The 26,405-nt window shown below is 41.6% G+C and overlaps 1 protein-coding gene across 1 annotated transcript; it reads left to right on the forward strand.

Moving 5' to 3' along the window:
* Positions 1–22,689: 22,689 nt before the first annotated feature.
* LOC137272069 (integumentary mucin A.1-like) lies at positions 22,690–25,829 on the forward strand. Its single transcript, XM_067804437.1, has 2 exons — positions 22,690–22,806; positions 25,194–25,829. Exons 1-2 carry the CDS (start codon positions 22,690–22,692, stop codon positions 25,827–25,829), a joined length of 753 nt encoding a protein of 250 aa, XP_067660538.1.
* Positions 25,830–26,405: the final 576 nt, after the last annotated feature.

The raw sequence follows: 26,405 nt of genomic DNA on the forward strand, positions 1-26,405 counted from the left end.
TACTGTCAGAAATCCTGGAATTGAGATGGAAAGACAATAATTGTCTGATCCAGTGACGGCTAGCAAACAAACAGATTAACGCTGTAAGGTGTCAGTAATATGCCCCGTAGCTAAATGATTTGCCCTACCTCTGGAGTAAGGGCAAAACGTACATCCGGAGGGTATATGCGTTTACATATTAAAATACCCTCATGGGGGCAAATATACCACCGGGACAAATACACCATGGGGGTATTTGGGTGCATGTAAACTCGGCTTATATAAGTTATTACATTTTGCCACGAATTTCGATAAACAAAAAATATGGTTGTTTTACAACAGCCTTCTGCAGTTTCCAGTATTCTCTCAATCCGGACTTCCTTTTGTTGACCTTACTTTTCCTCCTATTCATGACGTCAGTGGCATAAGGAGGGGAGACGACCCATACACAACACGGAAATAAATAGGCTTAAAACATGCCACTCCGGAATTTGATCCTGTGTATTGGTCATATTAGTCTTCCTCAACCAGATATATCTATAACAAGTTGTCAGCTGATCAGCTGATCCTCATTATCTACCTACATGGCGGCACTGCGCACCCCAAGTCTCCGTTCACAAGGTAGCTCGGTGCGTTCCAACACGTGAAGGTCACGTTTCTAGGAACTTAAATCTATGAAAGTGTAACGCTGTGTCCTAACAACTTTAAAATCACGGTGAAAATAAGTTTTTTCATAAAACCCGGCCAACACACGCTATACAAATCATATACTGAACAACAAAAGAAACGCAAGTTTGAAAAAATGAAATCTCGTAAGTATAAGCTTTCATATTTATGGAACGTTCGTGATAACGTGACAAAAAGCAGACATGCGTTTCTTTTGCAGTTCAGTATGCATCCAAATGTGTTCCAATACGCATATGCTGAAACAGACACGTATGTTCTAAAAGTTACTTTGTAGTGGAAAGCATGCCCACACCCATGTTTTATGGTGTCTTAAAGTGAAACAAACAAGTTGTTATTTGATTGTAATGTATTTCAGAGTTCTCTTGAGTCTTATCTTTTTGTGTTGCGCCTTGAGTATGTACTAGTTGCGTGGATATGTATATCCTAAAGTAAATAGTTATAACTATTTTTTTTCAACGTAATAGTCAAATAGTCCGGGTCATATTCAACTTTCAAGGGCATTCTTATTTACCCTGTGGTTTACTAACAGGTCACGTCATGATTGAGAATGGTTTTACGCCGCTTTTAGCAATGCTCCCGCAATAACACGGCGGGGGAACATCAGAAATGAGCTTCACACATTGTATCCATGTGGGGAATCGAACCCGGCGTGAAGAGTGAACACTGTAACCACTAAACTATCCCACCACCCTGGCTGGTTTTAGAAGGGTTTATTGTTCGTACAGGTGAGAAGATGCGACACCTTAGGGCATATATCGCTTTTGAAAAATCAATCATTGTTAAGGTCATATAAATGATTTTTTTTTTTAAATGCAAATGATAACATCTAGCAGGTATCACATGTTTGATGCTTCGGATGTTACCTGTAATATGACAGAATATCACCGATGTTTTCAATCAATTGTTAAATGATATTGTAATATGATAGAATGGTTAAATTTATACATCAAACATGTTGCTCCTCGTTGTTTAATATACATACTGTTATACGTCACACTGGGCACTGACACGACGCATGCTCTATCCCAGTGACTTGTATAATACGGACACCTTTACAACTCGGACAAGGGCCGCTGGGGATATATTATATACGACACAGAACAACAGTTCTACAGACCACAGGAAACGGCTCCATTTATTTGACAAACAGAAAGTGTGGCGATGAGTATTCTTATTCAGTGCCTTGGGTTTCTGGTTGAAAACGACACCAAGGAATCATGTATTTCCAGGAACTTCTTTGAAGCAAAATTATTGTTTCATAAATTAGAACCAACTAACACCTCGCTAGTCGTACTAGTCAACTAACACCTCGCTAGTTATGCTAGTCAACTAACACACCTCGCTAGTCTGTCATACAGACCCTGAAACAAACATGTCCGAGACAGCCCATGCAAGTCTAGAACACGTCTAGTCCAGTCTGAAATGAAATGTCTCAGGGCTCATTTTCATTATCTTTGCTATTACTTTTATCTTATTATGGACCGATTTTTGCTGTAAAATATGTTCATTTCAGAGACTTGCTGTTAGTCAGTTGCGGCCTCAACAGCCAGAACATCCGGGTCTTCAGCAGCCCATGCTGGCTGTTTCCGTGATGGTGAGGTCAGACTCAGTCACTGGGTTGATTGGCGCCTTAATATCCCCTGTGAAGATCGAAGGTCTTCATGTCACTCTCACTTGATTGTTTCGTTCTGGCAACGTCATGCAGCTGAGACACCGCATCGTTAAACATCAAATACCAACAACAAACAGACACAAACCGCTAAGGACAGCCACATGGACACTCCGGGGATCGGATCCATTATAATATTATATAGATATTACTTTTATTCTTTGGTGTTTACCATCGTTTCAATGTCCCTGCCAGTCAGAGGGCCATCCTTACGTAACCAAGTCTGTACCAGACAATCTAGTGACTAACAGCATACTACCACTGATCATGACAAAAACAACCTGCAAACCCGGAAACGATGGCACGCAATACCCGACTTCGTGGCAAGGAATTGTTTGGGGGAACCCAGTTTTTACTACGTATGTCTACAACCACGACAACAAACACCACCGGCTGCAACTGCCACCACCGCAACTCCCAACACTAACATCACGACCAACGCTAGCTAAGATACATGACGTTTACTAGCATCAGCAGCGTTTACGTTAGATATGCCCGCTACATGCACTGTGTCGACGACGTTCTCTCTCTTCTGCAGACCCGTGAAGATTCGGGGTAGAATAGGTCTTCAGCAACCCATCCTCGCAATAAAAGGCGAATATGCTTGTTGTAAGAGGTGAACAAACCTTACCCATTAACCGTCCATACCCGTGAAGCAACCCATGTTTGTCGTAAGCTAGAGGGGTCTAACGGAATCGGGTGGTCACCAGTTCCTATTTGATCGATGCGCATGCTGTTGATCACTTGGCTGTCAGGTCCAGACTCGATTATTTACAGACCGTCGCTATGTAGCTGGAATATCACTCACTCACTCTCTTCTGTGTTATATTTCAATGCCCATGTTTAAACATCCTATGCCTTGGAGGCACTTTTCATATACCTATCGATGACATAAAAGTTAAAAACGGCCTCCCATGTTCAGTCTCAGCGCGAAAGAAATTCTATACTTTCATCATCATCATTTTTGCCTGAACAGTGAACTTTCACTCGTGCTCAGTGCACTGCAGTTATCACGAAATGCCCGTGCATCCGATGCACCTGTCTATTTCAGTTGGTGCCGTGCGCCCCTCCGCGCCAACTGTCAACAACCATGTTTGTAATGATAATACCAGTTACACAACTTGTTCTGTGATGTATGACAATTTCTAATCGATGAAAAGGTGTTTGGGTATAGGTTATTCATGAACATCTAGCCTCTGAATATAAATTAACCACAGTACCTTTCTCAACTAATATCTTAGCAATTCATGGGGACACTTTCTCCTCAAACAGACCTACACGCTTGCGTGTGTGTTGGGTGGGTTTGAGGGGAACGAAGGGGTCGCTGGGTTCATACCTAACCAGTGCAGGTGTAATGGATCCATAAAAGTAAAAGCAAACGCTCCGCTTTTGAGTGAGTGAGTGCCCCGGGAACCAGTGGCTACTGCTTTTCCAGTGACAGCGATACTGTAAGAAAACAGCCATAATACTGTTACGTAAACACTTGTGTTACAATACTGTCATAATGCTGTAGCAATGCTGTTATAGTACTGTAATAATACTGTCGTAATACTGTAACAATGCTGTCACAATACTGGAACAATGCTGTTATAATACTGTAACAATGCTGTCATAATACTGTAGCAATACTGTTATAATACTGTAACAATATTCTCATGATACAGTAACAATGTTGAAATACTGTAACAATGCTGTCATGATACAGTTACAATGCTGATATAATACTGTAACAATGCTGTCACAATGCTGTAACAATGCTGTCATAATGCTGTAACAATGTTGTCACTGTACTGCAACAGTGCTGTTACAATAATGTCATAATAGCATTACAATACTGCCACAATAGTATTATACTGTTTCAAGACCATCACGATACTACAAACGTTTTCAGCATGCGGCAGTGATAAAAACAAATCCACAATCGTTCTTTTGAAATGTAGATACCGATGATATTGTGAAACTGTGCAATGCCATGAAGTTTAAAGAGGAATGTAAACTAAAATTTAAAAAGTATTTGGGCATTATTGACAGTTCCTGGTTATCAACTGTCAGTCTCTTGGGGTACTAGCACCCTCGCTGAGAAGGAAATGTGATATAAACATGTTGTAAGATTACTTATCAAGCATAGTATTCGAATAAGTGAAGCTCAACAACGATATCTTTACCATAAGGGATGGTGTCAAAATCATTTTAACTTATTTTTATAAAAACATATGATGCATTCTTTTCAAAAAGCTGACTCACAAAAATTGATATTAAAACGGAAGATGACTTCTCAAAAGGTAGTTTTGTCCTGTTTGCAACGTTTCCTTTGAAAAGTAACTAAATTTACCTGCCAATGAAGTGTACTCTTACAAACAGCTAACTAAAGGTGACGCGTACTCTTGCAATCAACTGAAGGTCAAGGTTGTGAAAATCTTTTTTCGAAGCCATGACAACACCTTTAACAGCACTCGAGATAAAAATGTCATTCGACCATAAAACATTATTCCGTCCAGGAGGTGAATACGAAGGAAAACCAAGTTCTGTGGGTAGTCAACTAATGAGTGCGATGTTTCGGCGGTGATAACGGTGTTAGTACCTAAGCCGAAACGTCGCACTCATTGCAATCAAGACGTTGACTATACACAGAACTTGATTTCTCTCCACCTTTACAACTTCTAAAATGCTTCCCAAAGAGGTGAATATGAGTTTTATACATTCAACCGTAAAAGTCACCCTTAACTTGCGACATGGTGGCTAGTATACGGCCCCTTTGGTAACTTGTATCGGATGACAAGCCACATTGTAGAAACCGGAAAATTTAAACCGGGTCGCCAAGCTACCCAACAATGAAATAACAAGGCATGACCCGGATGGATATTTGTTGACAGCACCCTTATCGCACGTTGATATGTAGGTCATGTGTATATTCACCGTGACTATTTCAAAGAAAGCTCGAGTTGAAGCCTGTTCCTTTCCTGAGGAGCAACCTTTACACTCGGGACTCTTCTGGAGAGCTCCACACACTGCCAAGGTCGCCTCACAAATAAGGAGCCTTCCGTTTGTTTAGTGGGAGTTACGTAGGGGGTATAACTTGTTTAAAAGTGTTAGTCATTGGGTAAACACACTTCTATACAGTATTGACTTATTAAATTCTGTCTGACTTGTGTATTTATAGCAAAATTGGGTGTATGTAAAATATCAATACATCCAGATCAGACAATAGACAAGACGGTCAAAAAACGTGCTGTTTGAACTCGGCGCTAGATATAGTGATCAATATACCCCTCGCCTCTTTCTGTTTACACAATAACATATAAACACCGCAGCTATGGACATATATACCTTGAAAGGATGTATGTACCTTTGCACCTATTTTCATGTTGCCATATCCGGGAAGCACGACAATATAGAACCGGTAGTCGTTGAGATACCGAGTGTGATATCCCTATATGCTTCCATTAAATGCTCCTTATGTTATGTTTGTCTGTCTTCCAGAACGACACCCGCATATTTACTTACCAGTAGTGGTGGGCGTCTGAATATAAATCCCCAGGCTTTTTCAAAACGTACAACACGGGTTAATGATTCAGAATTTGTGTGCTTATGGTTATTGATAAAGTTATCTTACGAAACCGTTCCGATTGTTTTAACGTTAAAGAGAATGCATGTGTAAGAAAAGAGAAAGGTCCACGCAAGACGATTCGGGGTTGGTTTGTTGCAGCGAAACAGCGCAAGAGATAAACATGAGTGATCGATTTCAGATATGGCAATGGAGAAGTTTATACCACAAAGGGTTAATAACTTAGTCTATACAACAAACATCACAGACCTAGATACAGCAGACTTGTACTGGAGTTGTTTCAAACATTCAAACGTAATTGACGGAGTTGAAAGGACGGTCTATCTACGCTTCCCTGGGCATGACGGTTGTGTGAGATGTTTGTTTGTATATTTTAGTCACAAAGGGATATATCCTAAAATATATATACAGACTACGCCCATCTCCAGTTTATCCGCATGGTTCGGTTTTAGGGTGCATTGTGCACCATGTCCTGTTCGCTATACGGATTTGGTTACGTTGGCGACAGAGAAAGACTGCAGCATGGACACCCGTCACGGTAGACGAATTACCGGGGCTGACAAGTAAGGAAACTTTCGTCATGCTGACAGCTTCAGACTGCATTAGAACGAATACATTGGAAATACGCCAAGTAAAAAACGCTAAACTTTGTTATAAAAATAAAAGAATAAGAGAATTATGTTTACAGATAGTGATATTGTTTACAAAGACATCGCTGAGTCTAAGGACACCAAGGACAACAGCAAAAAATAAAAATGTACTTATAAACGGTAGACGATAACTATGGTACACACAACAACATATATCAACGTCATCATCAGACTCGCAAATGTCCAGGGCCATTGTCTCTCACTCTCACTTCAGTAGCATGGCTGGAATATTGCTGAGTGCGGCGTAAAACTAAACTCACCCACTCACTCACTCACTCGTCATCATCATCACTGTTATAGCTATTACCATCGGTAGGATTATATGTTTCACAAAATAACGATATTAAAGGTACATTGTTGTTTTGTTATTTAACTCCGCAGTCAGCAATATTCCCTCCATGCTACTGAAGTGAGAGTGAGAGACAATGGCTCACATATCACACATGAGGTGAACCGAGCCTGGCCTACAACGTGTCAAAAAGGCCGCCTTAAACCACAATGCTACCATGTCGCCCAGGTATCTTTGTTATGAAGAGATGAATACAAAGATGGATTATATAAACTAATCTATACATTCAGGTCATTAACACATCGATAAACACGGCGGTCAAAAACTGGGCATTGATCAATAGATAGTTTCTAGCTAGTGAATAAATACGCATCGTGACTGGGGACACATACATCAAAAGGACGTCGTGCACTTTAAATAATCTTTAGCATTTGCCATGGATACCAGTCAGTTGTCAAAAAGATGTTTATTCATGCGCATTTATGACATAGCTGCATGCACTTGTATAACGGTATATTTGAGGGTGTAAGTAATACAGCTAATCTTTATGGTTGTATTACAAGCATATGAAAACCTAACATCTTTACAATTAAACGTGTGTCCAAATATTGATTTTATCAATATTTTGTACACGGCAGTTTAAAACCATTGACAACATTACAATGTTGATTTGCACAGTACATTCCAGAACATTCTGAAACTGCAATGACATCTATATTGCATCATATTTTATACATTAATTATTTCTTGACTATATGTTACCACCATCCCACATACCAACGCATAATCACACCTTTTACAGAAGGGCATTATACACTCCAGAGTTCAACATATATAATATGGAACAATATATTTCAAAGAAAAAAATGACTTGTTTTATATGGTTTTACCAGCTGTTACTACTACACATTTACATCTTCCAGCTATCACGTACGTGATGTTGTTATTAGTATATGAACTGAAAGCGAACTTGATAGCATCATTAATTGTGATTACTCCAGTTGGTAAAACTGTACATGCATGGAGTATACGTGCCTCTCTACGTGCCTGCCGTATACTCTCTACATGCCTGCAGTATACATGGGTAGGCATACTCTCTACATGTCTGCAGTATACATGGGTGGGCATACTCTCTACATGCCTGCAGTATACATGGGTAGGCATACTCTCTATATGCCTGCAGTATACATGGGTAGGCATACTCTCTATACTTTCTCTGCTTTCATAGTTGACGTGTCATGATTCTAGATAGTATTTTTTCTTAATCTTTTAGTACATAAATACACAATAAATGTATGCCAATTATTGTATACGTATTGTTTGTTAACGGCCAGTCAAGCAGATAGTCAGTACCATGCACAATAACAGGGACACTGCGGTTCGAATCTCTGTTTGGACAATAATTTTCAAAATAAAAATCTAGATTTTTATAATCGTATATTGTTTTTATACGTTATGATTATCATACATATCTAATTTGAATGAAATCAGCGAAGAAGTGATTTTTTTAGAAAATTCTACCGCTACACTCATTACTTAAATGCTTTATTATTATTATTTATGTATTTTATGTGAAACAACAATATTATGAAAGTAACACGTATTTGGTAAAGACGCAGAAAAACATTACCTTGTACTTCAGCTGACGACGAGGAACCAAATTTTCTATAGCACTTTATTCGCTTAGATTTGAGTTGGTCAGTGGGGTTTACTTTGCGTTTAGCCATATTCATTACAGCAATATCACAACAGGGGACGCCAGAAATGGGCTTCACGTGTAGTGCCCGGGGTTTTTGCGTGACCAGCGAACGCTTTAACCACTAGGCTACCTCACCAACATGCATTATCCTTCAGTTCATGCACGAGACTGTAATCTGTAACGCGGCATAAAATCTTTAACTTTAAGCTTAATGTTGAAAGGACATCTGAAAAAAGCCGCTATCACTTTCGTGTATCAACAGACCAAGGATCATGAACGTGCTCAATTTGTAATTCGAATATATAATCACCAAATCCAGGCGCGGATAAGGGAAGCAACTCTGTATAGTGCCTATTGCAGCAATACACGCCGATGTTTCCCAAGGAAAGATGCTACAAAGGTAAAGGACGATTCGAAGCTAGTACATTAAACTGTCAGTATCTCGATGATGGCGCAGAGGATATCGTTGGTATAAATCGGATATCACCCTTGGGTGCTATTTGCAGATATCACTATATTTGACGTCACCAAGGGAATCCACCTGACACATGATGCAACCGCTTCTACAGACAGTAACATCCCACAGGTAACCCAAGAGCCCTTACACAGCGATCTTCCGCCTGGGCACCCACAACTTTCACCTGTTAATCTACACATCGAAGTGCATGCTACAAAAAGTGTCCTATTCGAACTAATATCTTGGTAGCGAAAGTGGAAGCCGCGGTGGCTGAGCGAGTTAGATCGCTCACTCTCTGAACTAAACACTGGATGCATGACTCTTGGTAGGAGTGTGGGTTCGAATCCCAAATGGGACTAAACAAAACAGTACTAGAATCGGATTTTTTTCTGAGAAAGTGTAATCACAATAATACAGAAGTTACATCACACATAGTGGAGTGTACACTATAAGCTGACAGTCCTCTCTCAAAACATCTGGATGAGAATATACAGGAAAATGAAACTAATGTCAGTTTAGAAATATTGTGGTGCAAATAGGGAAGCTGATTGTCAGAGAATGTTACCTGAGCTTAAACCTTCAGTTTCCTTGTTTGAGAATTCCCAATTAAGGAAACTTCCGTCGTGTCTTGAATTAACCTGGACAAGGGTACCAGAGCAACATCGGAGAAAATGCTCAGTGGTGAAAGGCTTTACTCTGTGACATTTTTTTACTGTAAAGGACTCGATTAACACACGAGGAGAGAGTGGATGGGTTTAGTTCTTGGCCGCACTCGGCAATATTCCAGCAACATGTATGTGGCGGCGGTCTGAAAATAATGAAGTCTGGACCAGACAATCCAGTGATCAACAGGGAGAGCATCGATCTTAGCATTTGGGGTACGATGACATGTGTTAATCAAGTCAGCGAGCCTGGCCACGCGATACCGTTAGTCACCTCTTACAACAAGCTGAATATCAAATCTAACCCGGATCTTCAAGAGTTAATAAGACAGGAAAGAGGAAACAGACATCACAAGGTATACAATCATGGGGAAAAAACAAGTAAAAATATGCACTGTAAATATTAAAGCCCCCCCAAATGTATCCGTTACACAGGCTAAAATATAATCTTGGAATACTGCTCACACCTCCTGGTATAAACATGTCGTATCTCGTCAAGGTCACTGGTTTCTTGTCATAAACGAACACGCGGCAGTACATGTAAAACTTAAATATATCGCAAGAAACAGGGTCTAAAGTCAGCGAGATCAGCGTGGATCAGTGACGTAGCCAGTGTTAACCAATGACGTCATTCGTGATCCCAATTGAACAATAATTTTTAGTTTGGCTAAGCAACGCGTACTAATCTCCACCGTACTACAGAGTGTTATACGAGCTATGTAATGTAACACAACTTGACATGGTGTCCCAAACGTATACTTAAACCGAACCATTTTCAAAAAAACAAACTTGAAGGACATGAAAATGATAAAAAACTGTTGCGTGTTAAAGGCGCACACCCTATTTTTTAAACACGTTCACAACTATGACAATACCAGCTCATCTTTGTCGTTGTACTCACGCCCTGTGAGATCCGGGTAGACTGACCGATTTCGGCTACCCCTAAAGATCCGAATTAGAAACGATAATTATCAACTGATGTTTGTCAGAGATGATGACTTGTTTGATGTATCGTATCCTAAAACATGTAGTGAATTCGGAGTACACGTATTATGTAGATGAACGCTCATGATGTCAATCACTGGATTGTTTGGATAAAACTCGATTATTTGCAGACCGAAAGAGTGCGGTTTTAAATTACAAACACACACCGACCCTGGCGTGTCAGCATCAACTGGAGTGACTGAGGTTAGTTTTACGCCGCACTCAGCAACATTCCAGCAATATGGCATCGGTCTGTAAATAATCGAGTGTAGACTAGACAATCTAGTAATCAACAGCGTGAACACAGGTCTGCGCTACTGAGACCGGATGACGTGTCAACAAAGTCAGAGAGTCTGGCTACCCGATCCCATCATACGCGCATGGTCACCATCAGATGGACGATAGAAAGATTTCTTGTGCTATCTAGAGCTTAGGTGAAAGGCACAGTCGCTTGTTTTTGTTTTGTCTTGTTTTTTTGTTGTTGTTGTTGTTGTTGTTGTTTTGTTTTTTTGTTTGTTGTTTTTTTTTGTTGTTTTTTTTTTGTTTTTCTGTTGTTGGGGTTAAGTGATTGTTCATTTCACCTCTGACAAAGCATCATCATTCAGCATCTTTCACATCACAACACTCCCAGTAAACATTAGTTCTAAACTTACAGTCATTATAGAGCAGGTTTTCACCTACATACTTGCTCTTGATGTACTGGATTCCAACTTGAACATTTGTCATGATTGCAATGAACCAAAGAGAAGTACATATACGTCAAGTGTGGTGAATATATTTCAGGGACCCGTTTCACAAAACTCCTAACTCCTAACTTTGTGCATGGCATACTGTAACATAGGAGGTGCAAGTGCTACGAGAAAAGTTACGAGATCTTAGGCTTACGAGAGTTTTGTGAAACGGGTCCCTGGCTGATTTTGCTGTTTTAAGAAATGTTGGGAAACCGGTTGCACCCCGATCAGACACCCTCAAAATTACTGATTTATCTCATAGCTGAAGCAAGTCACGACATATGACGCTTCTTGATCAGGTACACAAATATCATGCCCACATAGCAAAGAAGTTTCCCCAGGTGATTTCTGTAGGTGATTGACATTTAGCCAATTGACTTTACTTTTCTTACAAAAACAATTTGCCTTTGGTTGACGTCAGCGCAAGATGAACTTTCTCTTGAGAACATAAACAAAAATGCAGAAAACAATCCACGATATCAGATAGGGTGATTAACATATTTACGGCGGTTTACCAAATAAACAGGCATCGTTACAAAGTTGGGGTGTAAATACATCGTGTTTGACAACACGCGTCTCCCTCTATACAGGTTTGCACAATGCCATAGTGAGTGAGTGAGATTTAATGCTGCTTCGAACAGATTTTCAATTAAATGATGACCTCATAAACTGCAATTGTCAAGTGATATTTTAGAATTTTGGAAACAAATACCGACAAACTTCATGGACAACAACTTCTTTGATTTCTTTGAGTACTAAACTACCTCCTTCATATGTACAACTCTGGCCTCCGGACCTTTCCCTTCGTTACCTCACTGGCCTTATGGACTTTGCCATGGCCATTCCGTATTTATAACAATTTGTTATCCATTTTGTTATCCAGCTGTGTCCCGATACATCCAGTTAACATAAAACTCACCGACAAGTTAGATGGGGTGGGGAAGATGAGAGGAGCATTTCCCACTAATCTGTGGATTTCATGATCTATGTGAACATCCCATACACCCACACCCCTTTCTCCAAATTCATGCACTACATCAGGCTACTAAAGGGAGCTGGTGGTCAGGGCCGCTGACATGGTTGACACGTCATCGTATCCCAACAGCATATATCAATGCCCATGTTGGTGATCACTAAATTGGTTGACTCGATTACCGGCAGACCTCCGCCATATAGCTGGAATTTTGACGCGTGAGGTGTACATCTAAAGTCACTCATTCTCTCTTACCCCTCGTTAGTGTCGGTGAGAACAGTTACTTAATATGGCCATTAAGGCGGTTTCAAGTAATTAGTGAAATTGATTACTACAGCAGATTCATGTGTCGTGAATGTCATGTCGGATACCTAGGTAGAAAAGAAGCGGGGGGAAGCCTGGAGGTAAATGTGTCATCTCGCCACACTGAAGACCCGGGTTCGACTCCCACATGGGGACAACATGTGACGTCAACGTCTGTCGACCCTCTTGCCGGTACATTGCTAAAAGCGGCGTAAAACATATTCACCGTTTCAATGGATAATCGAGACTCGCCATTCTCGGGCTTGACTTTTGGCGAGTTCTTGATTGAAAGTCTGTTAACGTCAGTCTATCAATACACCTGCCTCCGTGTATCATGATCCCTGTGTTTGTCAAAAGCTGAAAACAAGTCTGGAGTTACTTTACACACAAAGTAAGAGTTCTATTTTGCTTGTTTTTATTTGATGTCTCCTATTTCAGTCATCTCATGTATGCCTGGCGCTGTTAATGGGCGATGTAAGTCAGTGTGGGGATGAACCTTTGCGTTCTTCTTTTGTCTCCTCGTTGATTGGACGAAACGCAGAGAAGCACAACCCAGTCACACGAATGCACTTCTAAATAATTCTACCTCATTCAGTTACCTGTGTTCCTTTTCAAGGACTGCGACCTGTTATACAAGACAACTGAACTTTTATCGTTGAGTGGTTCATATTCTCTCTTTGGTGGTATATGACCTTGACAGTAACGCTTACTGAAAATAGATGCATGCACTACTATGAAATGACGATTAAAGTCGGTGTGAAAGTGGTATCTCACTGAGATACCTGGTTGCAGTCTACCGCTGACTCCCGCCCACCCAATCCTGCTTCCTCTCTCTCTCTCTCTCTCTCTCTCTCTCGGGATCGGGGTCGGGATCGGGGTCGGGATCGGGTGGTCAGGCTCGCAGACTTGGTTGATACACGCGCAGATCAATGCTCATGTTGTTGAGCACCGGGTTGTCTGATCCAGACTCGATTGTTTACTGACCTGGGATAGCTGGGATATTGCTGAGTGCGGCGTAAAACTAGCCTCACTCAATCTAACCCCTCTCTTTCTCTCTCAGTACGGGCGCACTTAAGGGAGTGTGCACCTCTTCTTCTTGCAGCGCTAGGCCACATTCAACCAAGATGGCCGACTGCCTGGAACATTACTCCTTAGCGTGTTACAGAAATGTTCTGAGCTCTGAGTGTTCTACTGGGTGCTGCTGTAGGTAAGCACTGCCATTCGTGGCCGGGGTGCACGGGCGTTATCATCTGAAAAGAGACTCTCTTTGCACACAGAACATGAAAGGCTGTCAGTATGTTCGCACTGTCTGGGGCCTAGATTTCCAAAACTCTCACAGCGCTAAGATAGTCGTAGGTGCCATACATTAACATTCACTTACGACTATGTTAGGGCTAAGAGTGCATCGATTATCATTTCACAGTAATCTGACGTGATACCTTGAAACAATCCACACACTTACTCACTCACTCACTCAAATGCTTCGACACATGCACGAAACACCCTTTCCGCCATTGGTTTCTACAGTATCTTGCAACCTATGAGTGGATGACGTCGTCCCCGCGCCGTCGCAGCAGACAGCAACACGTTCTCATTCATAAGCCACTAAAATGTTGCAGTTACAGCTGAAGTCAGCAGTCAACAGTTCCAAAATCATTTCAACATTGGTGCAGTATGTGTCCATATATGGTCGAGGAACATGAATCAAAGAACACTGAATACTAGCAATGAATGGAAAACATTGTCCAGGAATTGTGTTAATTACCATAGAATCAATTCATCCCTTTTGTACATATGAATCACGTTTTCTGCGAATGTGGACCAAAAATAAAATTTTTCCAAGGATATCTTCGCATAAACGTCAACATTAATATGCCCACGTGATTTTAAAAATTCGTGTTAAGTCGGCAAATTTCACATTCTATTTTCCGCAGTGATATAAAAGGTAGGGTTTTCTGTTACAGAGTTAACCTTTAGAAGCGTTCCTCTTCAGTCTTCCTTTATCGTGACAGGGATGAGAAACGGCGAGGATGGATGATGGCAAAGACTCGGTCTCGCGTTGCCATTATGGGCAGACGTTAAGGTCGGCATCGTAACAACATGGCTTGGAACGTGTGGGTGGCAGCAGACGTTCGACGAGAATAAATGTGTTGACATTACAAATCTTGAACAACAAGTTTCAGGATGTTCCACTCTCTGGACATTGAAGGGCATTAAGACCTACGCGAACGCCCTGTCATCTCTCTGTTTCAGTAAACCATTCATATAATCTTCAACCCTCTTTTGCCGTTTAAAGTCAGTGGGGTAGCCAAGTGGTTAAAGCGTTCGTTCGTCACACCGAAGACCCGGGTTCGATTTTACACATGGGTACAATGTGTGAAGTCCATTTCTGGTGTCCCCCACCGCTAAATTGGCGGAATGTTACTAATAGCGGCGTGAAACTATACTAACAAGTGCTCATGGATTTTTCATCGTTGTAACGCTGACACGTCATGACAAAATTTGAATATTCATTTACTCACACATTAACTAAACATTTAACTTCACATATATTAACTGTCCCAATGTCAAATACACAAAACTGAAATATCTGCTTCATAAAATCTCAGTTACATGTTACATTTGGGTTCAGTTCTGCGTCACAAAATACATTCTACCTATTGGTTGACACAGCTTCGTATTGAGTCCGATTTGAAGCCCGCTGCGCTAAATATAGCCACCCAATCAAATCATATTTCAGAGCGAGAGAAAGTGCGTGCGCAGTATCTGACTGGACAAATTTGGATCATGACGGCAAGTTCATGAAGATGAGGCCATAGATGGGTCCAGGACATGCATTTTAATAAATGAAGATGCGCTGCACATGATTATGAACGATAATGAATATTTGAATTGTTTAATAAACGAAAGGCTACGTAAGGCGTTTGATTAAAGGACTAACTGATTGTTAATGTCCCAATGGCATCGATGGTGACTGGGGATCATTAGCCTTAGAACAATGACAGAATAAGTTAGGTTTAACGACATCACATACCAGAGACAGGCTTCGCACATTTACCATATGGGGAATCGAACCTGGGTCTTCGGCGTGACCCGAAGGCTATTCAGCCACCCAGGCCCTAAAAATGGTCTTTACAAATCAGCGTTTTTTTAATATCAACATCAGCATTATCCCAACCATTTTTCGACACACAACGCGTGTAACATGGCTTCATGTATAGAAGCCGGAATTTTCGACATGACGAGCGAACGCACCAACCACTATACTCTCCCACCATACATTCTCAACAGTCATATGCAGACCAGTTTTGTGCTGTAGTCGGTGTTTCTAAACTCAACTGCAGAGCTGGCTGAGTTTGTATGATACAGAACGCTTCCTAACACCTCTTGTTTGCTTTAACATGAATCGCATGCACTTCTGTTGCCGCGATGTCTCTGCCGAAACAGTATCTGTGTCATAGCAATTCTACTGAATTGGCGTATGTCTATTTTCAATCTAAAGCGGAGTTCATTACAATATAGCGATGTTTGGGTCGATTTAGTTGTACTCGTTGCCATGGTTATGTGTGTATATATGTCAGAGAGCGTTGGCGTTCTAGCAGACAACTCTCCGACACATCCCGTTGTGCTTTAAGCCTTTCTCCATGCAAAGTGTCTCTGTATATATCAGCTATAACGGTTTGATATGAGCATCGCTCTGTCAAGTAAGAGTAATTTCCTGTATTTACAGTCGAAGTCCAATCTGAGTTCGTAGCTTAGGCTGATACCTTTATTTATGCAGTAGACTCAGATATATATATGTGACGATTTAGTACACGTGTTTGTCTGTTAATTGTGATATCTTTATCAATGCAGTAGACTCAGATATATATGTGTCAATTTAGTAGACATGTTTGTCTGTTAAGTGTGATTTCTGTTCAGTTAAGGGTGGAGTTGACCCATGTGTACTAAAGTCTGATATTTCTGTCTTTTTAGTGAAATCAGGCATCTGCGTCTGTACAATAAAGTACGACATCTCTTCATAAAGTGCCATATCTGTTCATTAAAGTATGAAATCGGTTAAATTCGGCATGATATCCGTTCATTACAGCACGATATATGTTCATTAAAATATGATATCTGTTAATTAAAGTGCGATATCTGTTCATTAAAGTACCGTATTTGTTCATCAAAGTATGATATCTGTTAAGTATAGTATGTAGTTTATTTATCGATAAATAACGGTGTCGATATCGGTGTCTTTCTGACGTATGCCTCTTTATCACTTTCTGATGTCTGTATCAATCTGCTGATCTGTATATATAAGTAGGTCTTTAAGCGAGTGATGAATGGTGTGTATCTATAACGTACATCCCACTCGTGCATGCTAAGTGACATGTTCTTGTAAGACAAGTACACCCTTAGTACTCCCACTTAACACACCACTTGACCCAGTTTATATCGGCTATATATCCCAGTAAGTTGACCCATATAGAGTCTACTGACCTACATTCTGCTAATGGAATACCCATGAATGTCAGATCATGCTATCCAGTTATCTGTATCCTTTCCAGATGCAGAAAACAGCTGCCTCAAAACGCAACTTCCATTGTCGATTCCTCTATTCCCATTGATAGTACTACACGTGTTTCGGATATATTTGCTATGTGCGTGGAATAATGTCACCTTGCCTGTTGGGATTCTGTGGAGTTAGTGAGTGGGAGTTGTTATCATACATGTGAATACTTCACATAATAATACATGAGCATTCCAGGCCATACAGTTATACAGCTTTAATTAGAAATATCGCTCAAGACTATGCAAATAAACAATTAAAGCAGACTCCTCTATTTGTCAAAGACTTCTTTGACTGCGTAGGCAGCTTTGACCGGGTAAAAACCTTCAAGCGGCGAACACCCGTAAAGATCCGGGGTAGAACAGATCTTCAACAACCCATGCTTACTGTAACAGGCGACTCAGCTTGTCGTGTCAGGCTCGCTGACTTGGTTGACACTTGTCATCGGTTCCCAATCGCTCAGATCAATGTCCATGCTCTTGATCACTAGATTGCCTGGTCCAGACTCGATTATTTACAGACAGCCGCCATATAGCTGGAATATTGCTGAGTGCGGCGTAAAACTAACTCACTCACTCACTCAAGTGGCGAAACACGTCAAGCATTTTCAAAAACTGGTATATCGCTTTGAGGTAGCAAATATATTTACTTTGCATTTTGCTAATTTTAAGTAACGAATTCCATGTTTTGGACCATGGGTGATCCATCGGTCTCAATCTTCTGTGAGTTGTGTCTCTTACCCGTAACAAGATTCAAAGGTCATTGACTCCGAATGAAAGTATATTAGTGACATTCAAGATGGGAAAGCAAATATTGCCATTTATCTTTTAACAACAGATGTAATAATTATGTTATTTATCACTACATAAGTCAACGCACCATATAACCCAAAGATGAACGATAACGTAAACAAGAGACACGTTCACTTTGAGCAAACGCCTGGCGTCATCACCTATCTCATGCGATCAATTCTATATTTCACCGCTTTCGTTCTTAAACCCAAACAAATCTATTTCTAATTACATACTGGGGAAGAATTTCAGTAGAGACGAAATCCGGCATGTTTATAAGAATGCATCGACAATGAAGTGATCCGTAAAGAAGGCCTACAGCGTTATTCCTCTGAGGTATACAGTACCCATAAATGATTAACCCTTCTCACCTCGTGAACCAGGAAGTGGTATGCGGTACGTTGTATACAGTGCTTGTCCGGCTGACTAGGGTACACTCTATCAGGAAACTGCTGAAACAGACAACAGGCTCCACTCGTGACTCACAGCGATGCGTGGCTGCACAATAGCTGTGACTAATGGTGCATGTACTTGTCGATAGCATCAGAACGGCTCATCCTTGAACTGGTATCTGTCATCATCTTGTATTACCGCGGGAAAATGATGTCATCATTATCAGAGTCAAATACGGGTGTTCGATTCTCCAGATGGATGGATTATTGTGTGGAGCCTCGTCATGATATTGCCAGAAGAGTGACGGAAAACTAAAATTGCTCACTTAAAGGCAGGGGTAAAACATGCACTGGTATACACACGTGGTTATTGCTGTGTCTGGTTGGTTTTCGAGGAGTTTCCATTAGTTGCTGATGTCCCCAGAAATAGAGTTGTGTTATTTAAGATTCTATATCCACCAAAAGGTTCAAATGGTTCCCATGACAACCCTTACAGGACGAATCTGCCTATGACAACTCCTTCTGGACGAATCTAGAGCAGGGTCTTGTTTGTTTGTTCTCTAGGGTCGAGGACACCGACCTTCCGTCTATGCCTTCTTTCAGTTGATGCTCCAGTCAGATAAAAGATTCATTGCCTGAGGAAAACCTAGGCTTGCTTCCTGTCGGGCTTGTTTATAGCACATATTGCTGGGCGGTTCAAGGGTGTATGAGTGTGTTTAATTTTACCCTGTTTGTAACAATATTCCTAGCATCATGACGGCTGCGGGCACTCATATGGGGAATCGAACCAGTGTCCTCGTGACGAGCAGACCCATCACCCCTCAAGCTTCGAGGATTGTGACACACTACCCTGTGCCCTGTACCGTTTCTAATACGCATGAACTCGAGGGTGCGCAGTATGAGGAAGGGACTGATTCATTGTAAAGAGGCCCACAGTGGATACTTGCACTCAGGGTGCAATTGTACAAACAGATCTTAGCACTATGGTCTCCGTAACTCCCCTTCCTTAACATAGACTTACGACTGACATAGCTCTAAGGTGATGGCAACTCCCATATCGTAACATGCACTTACGACTGATGTAGCGGTAAGGTGATGGCAACTCTCATATCGTAGCATGCACTTACGACTGACATAGCTCTAAAGCGATGGCAACTCCCATATCGTAACATGGGCTTATGACTGACGTAGCTCTAAGGTGATGGCAACTCCCATATCGTAACATGCACTTATGACTGATATAGCTGTAAGGTGATGACAACTCCCATATCGTAACATGCACTTATGACTGACGTAGCGGTAAGGTGATGGCAACTCTCATATCGTAACATGCACTTACGACTGACGTAGCTCTAAAGCGATGGCAACTCTCATATCGTAGCATGCACTTACGACTGACATAGCTCTAAAGCGATGGCAACTCCCATATCGTAACATGGACTTATGACTGACGTAGCTCTAAAGCGATGGCAACTCCCATATCGTAACATGGACTTATGACTGACGTAGCTCTAAGGTGATGGCAACTCCCATATCGTAACATGCACTTACGACTGACGTAGCTCTAAGGTGATGGCAACTCCCATATCGTAACATGGACTTATGACTGACGTAGCTCTAAGGTGATGGCAACTCCCATATCATAACATGCACTTAGGACTGACGTAGCTCTAAGGTGATGGCAACTCTCATATCGTAACATGCACTTACGACTGACGTAGCTCTAAAGCGATGGCAACTCTCATATCGTAGCATGCACTTACGACTGACATAGCTCTAAAGCGATGGCAACTCCCATATCGTAACATGGACTTATGACTGACGTAGCTCTAAAGCGATGGCAACTCCCATATCGTAACATGGACTTATGACTGACGTAGCTCTAAGGTGATGGCAACTCCCATATCGTAACATGCACTTACGACTGACGTAGCTCTAAGGTGATGGCAACTCCCATATCGTAACATGGACTTATGACTGACGTAGCTCTAAGGTGATGGCAACTCCCATATCGTAACATGCACTTAGGACTGACGTAGCTCTAAGGCAATGGCAACTCCCATATCGTAACATGGACTTGCGACTGACAGCGGTACATTGTACAACGGCACCTGACCGATTATTTCATCGATGAGGACTTCGATGACGAACCCAGTAACTCCTACTATTGATCTCTGGTTTGTGCGTTTGTACATTAAATCTACAAGCTGTTTCCGAACGCATCCTTGTGTAAGGAACGATGTCATTTTTGATACCCATTACCCAACATGTTCAATAGACTTGGTATTAATGAAGAATACGGAGGCTGATCATGACTGTCTGTTGTATGACAATGATATTCACGCTTGAGAGAGCTACTGTTGGAGCCCATGGTCGCCATACGCAGCTCTATTCAATAGCAGTTCCATGAAGGCCACCAGTTCGATCCCCTACCACAAGGTGGTGGTACCTGTCATGCTTCACCGCGATGGGCATTAATCCGTCACAGCGAGGAAGGATCTTTCGTGTTCAATTCACAGTGTATGAGTGGGGTAGCCTTGTTAAACAAAATAAATGATATGGTCATTGAATAGCACTGAAAACTGACGTTAGACCTGACAACTAGAATCAGCCCCACACATGACATCGTTATATATGAGCTCCAGTGAACTCCACTTCCATCCGTCATCACTCGCCACTTTCCGTAACCCCCATCGGTATATATGTCCACTTCATTCGTCATCACTCGCCACTTCCGTAACCTCCATCGCTGTTAGGCTTGTCCCGAAATATCACGAGTCCGAATGCCATTTTTCACAACCTGGTCGATATTTTTCAGTACAAATACAGCCTAATACACAACTAAAGATAACAAACATTGCATTGTGTGAAGTAGGTAGACCTGGTGTTTGTTGACATTTGAAAATGTACACATTGCAGCTGTACTGTCTTCAGCTTGACTACCCAAACCTCCCCTGTACGTTTATCTCATTTCTTCCATATACAGAACGCTCAATGTAAAAGTACTTTAATTGAACCCGTCATTGAACATTGGTAGAAAGGTAAGAGATCAGAAAGGTTGGAACTATTAGTTACAAAATAAATGGTTCTTTAAAGTAGGGGTAATCGTGCAAATAGAATTTAATTTGATCGCCATCTGCTGCATATTTGCAATGCTCTAACTCAACTAATAAATACATGTAACAGTAGACCAGATCCATAATGGCCATCTTTCTTAACTTGAACCAGGCTGAACTTGACTAACGTCCGTTTCCTTTCCATCTATGGAATCTTCACAGTTGACATACATCCTTACCTTGGTAGCTTGTTGACGGCTGGGCTAATCTCTCTAGTCAGGTTGACATAGCGTCTAATCTCATATTCTCATCTCGGGACGGAAATTATACTGAACAGCAAAAGAAACGAATGTTGTTGTTATTGTTGTTGTTGTTGCTGCTGCTGCTGCTGCTGCTGCTGCTGCTTTCGTCAAATGTTTATATAGAAGACATAAACAGGAACGCTTACTTTTCTGACATGTCATTTTTTTTTCGAAACTCGCCTTTCTTTTGGTGTTCAGTGTGTTCTATAAACTACTTTGTTTAAACATATCTTTATTGATGAAAACGAATCAGGATTGGTGAAGTAGCATTATTGCTTATGTTAACACCGCTCCCATGCAACATAAAATACAAAATAAAACGGAAGATTAGACGTCATTGATATTGGCTATTTGCATATTTATGTATATTATAATGTTTATAAAATATATACACAATACATCAAATAGGAGTATTTTATAAGAAGTCATGAATAGAGAGTTTTGTGTGCCAAACAAGCCATTGCAGAAATATAAATCAGTCGTTAGAAAGTTATTGAGTTCATTTAATCATTTTCATGAGAAAAAAATCAAACTTTGTGTCTTGATGCCATAATCATGCACGGATTCAGCTATTTTCTGATTTAAACCAGAAAAAAATCTTTGTTTCCGTTTAAAATGCTATCCAGGATATAACTGGCAGTGTAAAATACATAAATTATTATGTCTCATCTGAGTATACCCATTGCAAGTCAGAAAACCGTGTAAGGCGTTTCACTCTCATATGTCAAGATCAACATGGACTGTCTATCATATGATACTTTAGTTAGGTGGAAGGGTGTATTTACTGTTGGAAGCCCTCATATATCTGTTTTGTTCGTTTTAACTATTTAATAACTTTTGTGTAATAACTATTTAACTATTTAATCTCTTAAGACAAACAGTGGAACCGGTATGAATTAAAAGAAACATTGTATGAAATGATTACTGGATATTAGTGATGGCACTATGGAGTCGCGAGAAGTAGACCAATTAGTGATGGCACTAGGGAGTCGCGAGAAGGAGACCAATGTACGCAAAACGGTTGCCAGCTGGAAAACAGAACCTGCGACAAGCCTCAGAAAGGTTTCCACGTATACTAAAAAATGCTGAAGACACGGATGCATGTACGTGCATGCACGTGTGAGGAAATATAAGGAAAACGCCTGCTCTTTTTTCAAGGTTATTTTCTCCTCTACACCTATATACTTGGGGACGTGTCTGTTTAGCTGTTCGGGGTTGATGAGCAGGACAGGTTTAACTTTTTGTGGTTTTGCTCTCCTAAAAATACAAACGGGAATAATTTGTTCTCATCGTTTTAGTTTCCCTCCTAGTGAGACGTATACAAACTTACATTGTTGCTATGCCCACAGTAACCGATTGCGTATTGGAGATCAACTCATCTTTATGTAGGATATCGGTTGACTCGGGGTTTTGTTACACACGATGTTTCTGTGTCTGTGCCCCAGTCTGTGTCTGTGTCTGTATCCACGTGATATCTCAACGTGAACAAACACTGCATCAGTAGCTGACAAAGCGTAACAAACATGGCAGTTTCCCCGTGATGGACAGTGAAAGATTTTGCGTCTTGGTTACCTAGCTACGACATTCAACAAGAAATACGCTTCCGTTACAGAATGTTTTGCTTAAAAACGAATAGATTCAACTTTAATATTTCACATCTACAGAGGAAATATAGCTATTGACGTTTGTATTCAATGTTTCTGAAATAGTTGAGAGTATTTTCTTTGATGTTTGAGAGGACAGATTAAAGTAGCGTCCCTGCATTTCCTTTTTGCTGTTTTGATAATCTAGCACGATTCATCATCTTTGTGCATGTTTTAAGTGTTTTTCTGAGTAGTGTTTTATCAGTCTTCGTTGTCCGACACAATCTGCTCCTTTTTGTCTAATTTTGTTAACAAGATCAAAGCTAAGTATAATAATGCAGGAACGGGAAGGTAATGCAGGGTTCACACGTTTACCGTTAACCGTTTACCAGCAATTCCAAAAACACAATCAGGTTTAAACTAGATTCTAAGTAACTATCTTAGGTTTCTGCCAAAAGAACACGACTGTGTGGCCACTGGCCATAATTTCACGCCGCACTAAGCAACATTCAAAATATATGGCGTGGGTCTATAAATAATCGAATCTGGAGCAGATAAGCCAGTGATGAACAGTATGAGCATCGATCTACGCAACTGGGATACGATAACATGTGCCAGCCAAGCCATCGAGTCTGACCACGCGATCCCGTAGCCGACTTTCACGTCACCATGGATTACTGAAGAACAATTCCAGCCCGGATCTTCACTGATTGGCTACAGTATTGACATACATGCGTAGTGGAGGTTATAATGTTCCATGAGGACATTATAAGCATCATTGGTTAAATAACTTCCTTTTCTACTCATCCCCTCACCTGAAATCCAGGCTACATACGCTCATTCAAGAATTAATTTTGCATTTTTAGTTGTTTTCAGCGTACTTATGGTTCGGTGCGAACATAAAACACAAGTTATCAGCGGCACTTAGCACATATTTGGCTCACGTGCTTACGTCAGAGGGACTGCCCACTCGTTCAGTTAATAAGATTTTATCACGCTGTGACGTCCGCTGACAACGTCTCAAATTTCACGAAGAATAGGCTGAATAAGTACCCTTTGATGTATTCCTGGGGTGGGGCTTGGGGAGGTGGGAGTGGATTGACGCCGCTTTGACACACTGCTACTATGGATTCCCATTTATTATATTGGTATATTTCTCATCCTTTCATTTATATCCTACCGCTTATACAGCCTTTTGAAAAAGAGAGTTCTTGTACATAATTCTAGAAACATTTTGGTAGGCAAATGTTCGTCCGTTGTTATTTTTGACGAAAACATGTCATCAAAGGGTTTAGTTGCATAGTATCTAAAGCTAATGTGGTTGTAATAATGAAAAAGGATTGGTGCACTCTCCCACGCCATATCACAGAACCAGCCAACTTTACCACGCCACGCCACGCCACGCCACGCCACGCCACGCCACGCCACGCCACGCTACGCCACGCCATGCCACGCCACTCCAAACACCACACCTCACCACATCACACTACACTGCAACTACACAACACCACCAATAGCCCACCACACCACGCCATATCACATCACACCAAAAAACCACACCACGCTACACCACCCCAATTAATAACCCACGCCACTACCACAACACCAACATCACATACCACATACCACCACACGCCGCCACAACACCAACACCACACATCACACCACAATCCCACATCACCACACATCGGCACAACACCAACATCACCACACCCCGCCATAACACCAACACCACACACCACACACCACACACCACCACACTCCGCCACAACACCACAACACCACAACACCACAACACACCACAACACACCACACCACACGCTGGCACAACGCCATCCCACAGATATTCCATATCACCATACCTAGCAAAAGAAACATACCACAATAGCACACATCACCACACCTGCCACCACACCACAATACCCCACATCATCACACCCCGCCCAAACAACACAATACTCCACATCACCACACGAACCCACAACACCACCACAACACCACACCACACCCACCACCACACCACCACACCACAATACCCACATCACCACACCCTGCCACAACACCACAAGACCCACATCGCCACATCCGCCACAACACCACCACACCACATCACCACACCCGCCACAACACCAGAACACCACACGGCCCCACATCACCACACCCTGCCACAACCACACCACACCACAAGACCCATATCTCCACACCCTGCCACAACACCACAACACCACAATACCCACATTTCCACACCCGCGCAAACACCACCACACCACAATACCCATATCACCACACCCGCCACAACACCGCCACACCACACGGCCCCACATCACCACACCCGCCACAACCCCACCACACCACAAGACCCATATCTCCACACCCCGCCACAACACCACCACACCACAATACCACATCTTCACACCCCGCCACACTACGCTACACCAAATCACCAACATCACCACACCACAATACTGTTCTTTGACGCAGCTCCTCCCTGTCAACAGCTAACTTGAGTTATTGCTACCATGAACCCATGTGGTATTCTCAGTTTACTGTCATTACTCCCGTGTCCTTCGTCCACCTGGCGTCCATGACTGTCCATACCGCGAGCATGGAGTTATGGGTGGGGGCGTAGGCTGCGGCATTAAATAATATTTACTAGCTCATGCTCATCCCGGAAACGCTCTGGAGAAATGTGACAACAACGTTTGAAATGATAGATAAATACTATCACACTTCAACACCTTAAACTTACTCCTCGGGGTCCACAGATTTAAAGTTGAATGCTGATACACGTTCGGTAAATCTCTTTTTTAAAAAAAAGGTATTTTGTTATCTTCAGATCCTCGCTAGAAGTCGGCACTCTCTCGTGACCAGTATGCACAGGCGATAAGAGGGTTGAGTGGACAGACCGCTTTGGCTTGGATCGGTTCTTGTATGCTCATGATTGTGATCACTGGAGGGTCTGGTCCAGCCAGATTCAGTCATTTACAGACTGACGCCATATGTATGGAATATTGCTGTCTGTAACGTTAAGCAATAAACAAACACACTGATGCTAGTCGTAACAGGAAACTACCCCAT

This window comes from Haliotis asinina, chromosome 2 (genome assembly GCF_037392515.1).
Source record: "Haliotis asinina isolate JCU_RB_2024 chromosome 2, JCU_Hal_asi_v2, whole genome shotgun sequence".
Taxonomy (NCBI): Eukaryota; Metazoa; Mollusca; class Gastropoda; order Lepetellida; family Haliotidae; genus Haliotis; species Haliotis asinina.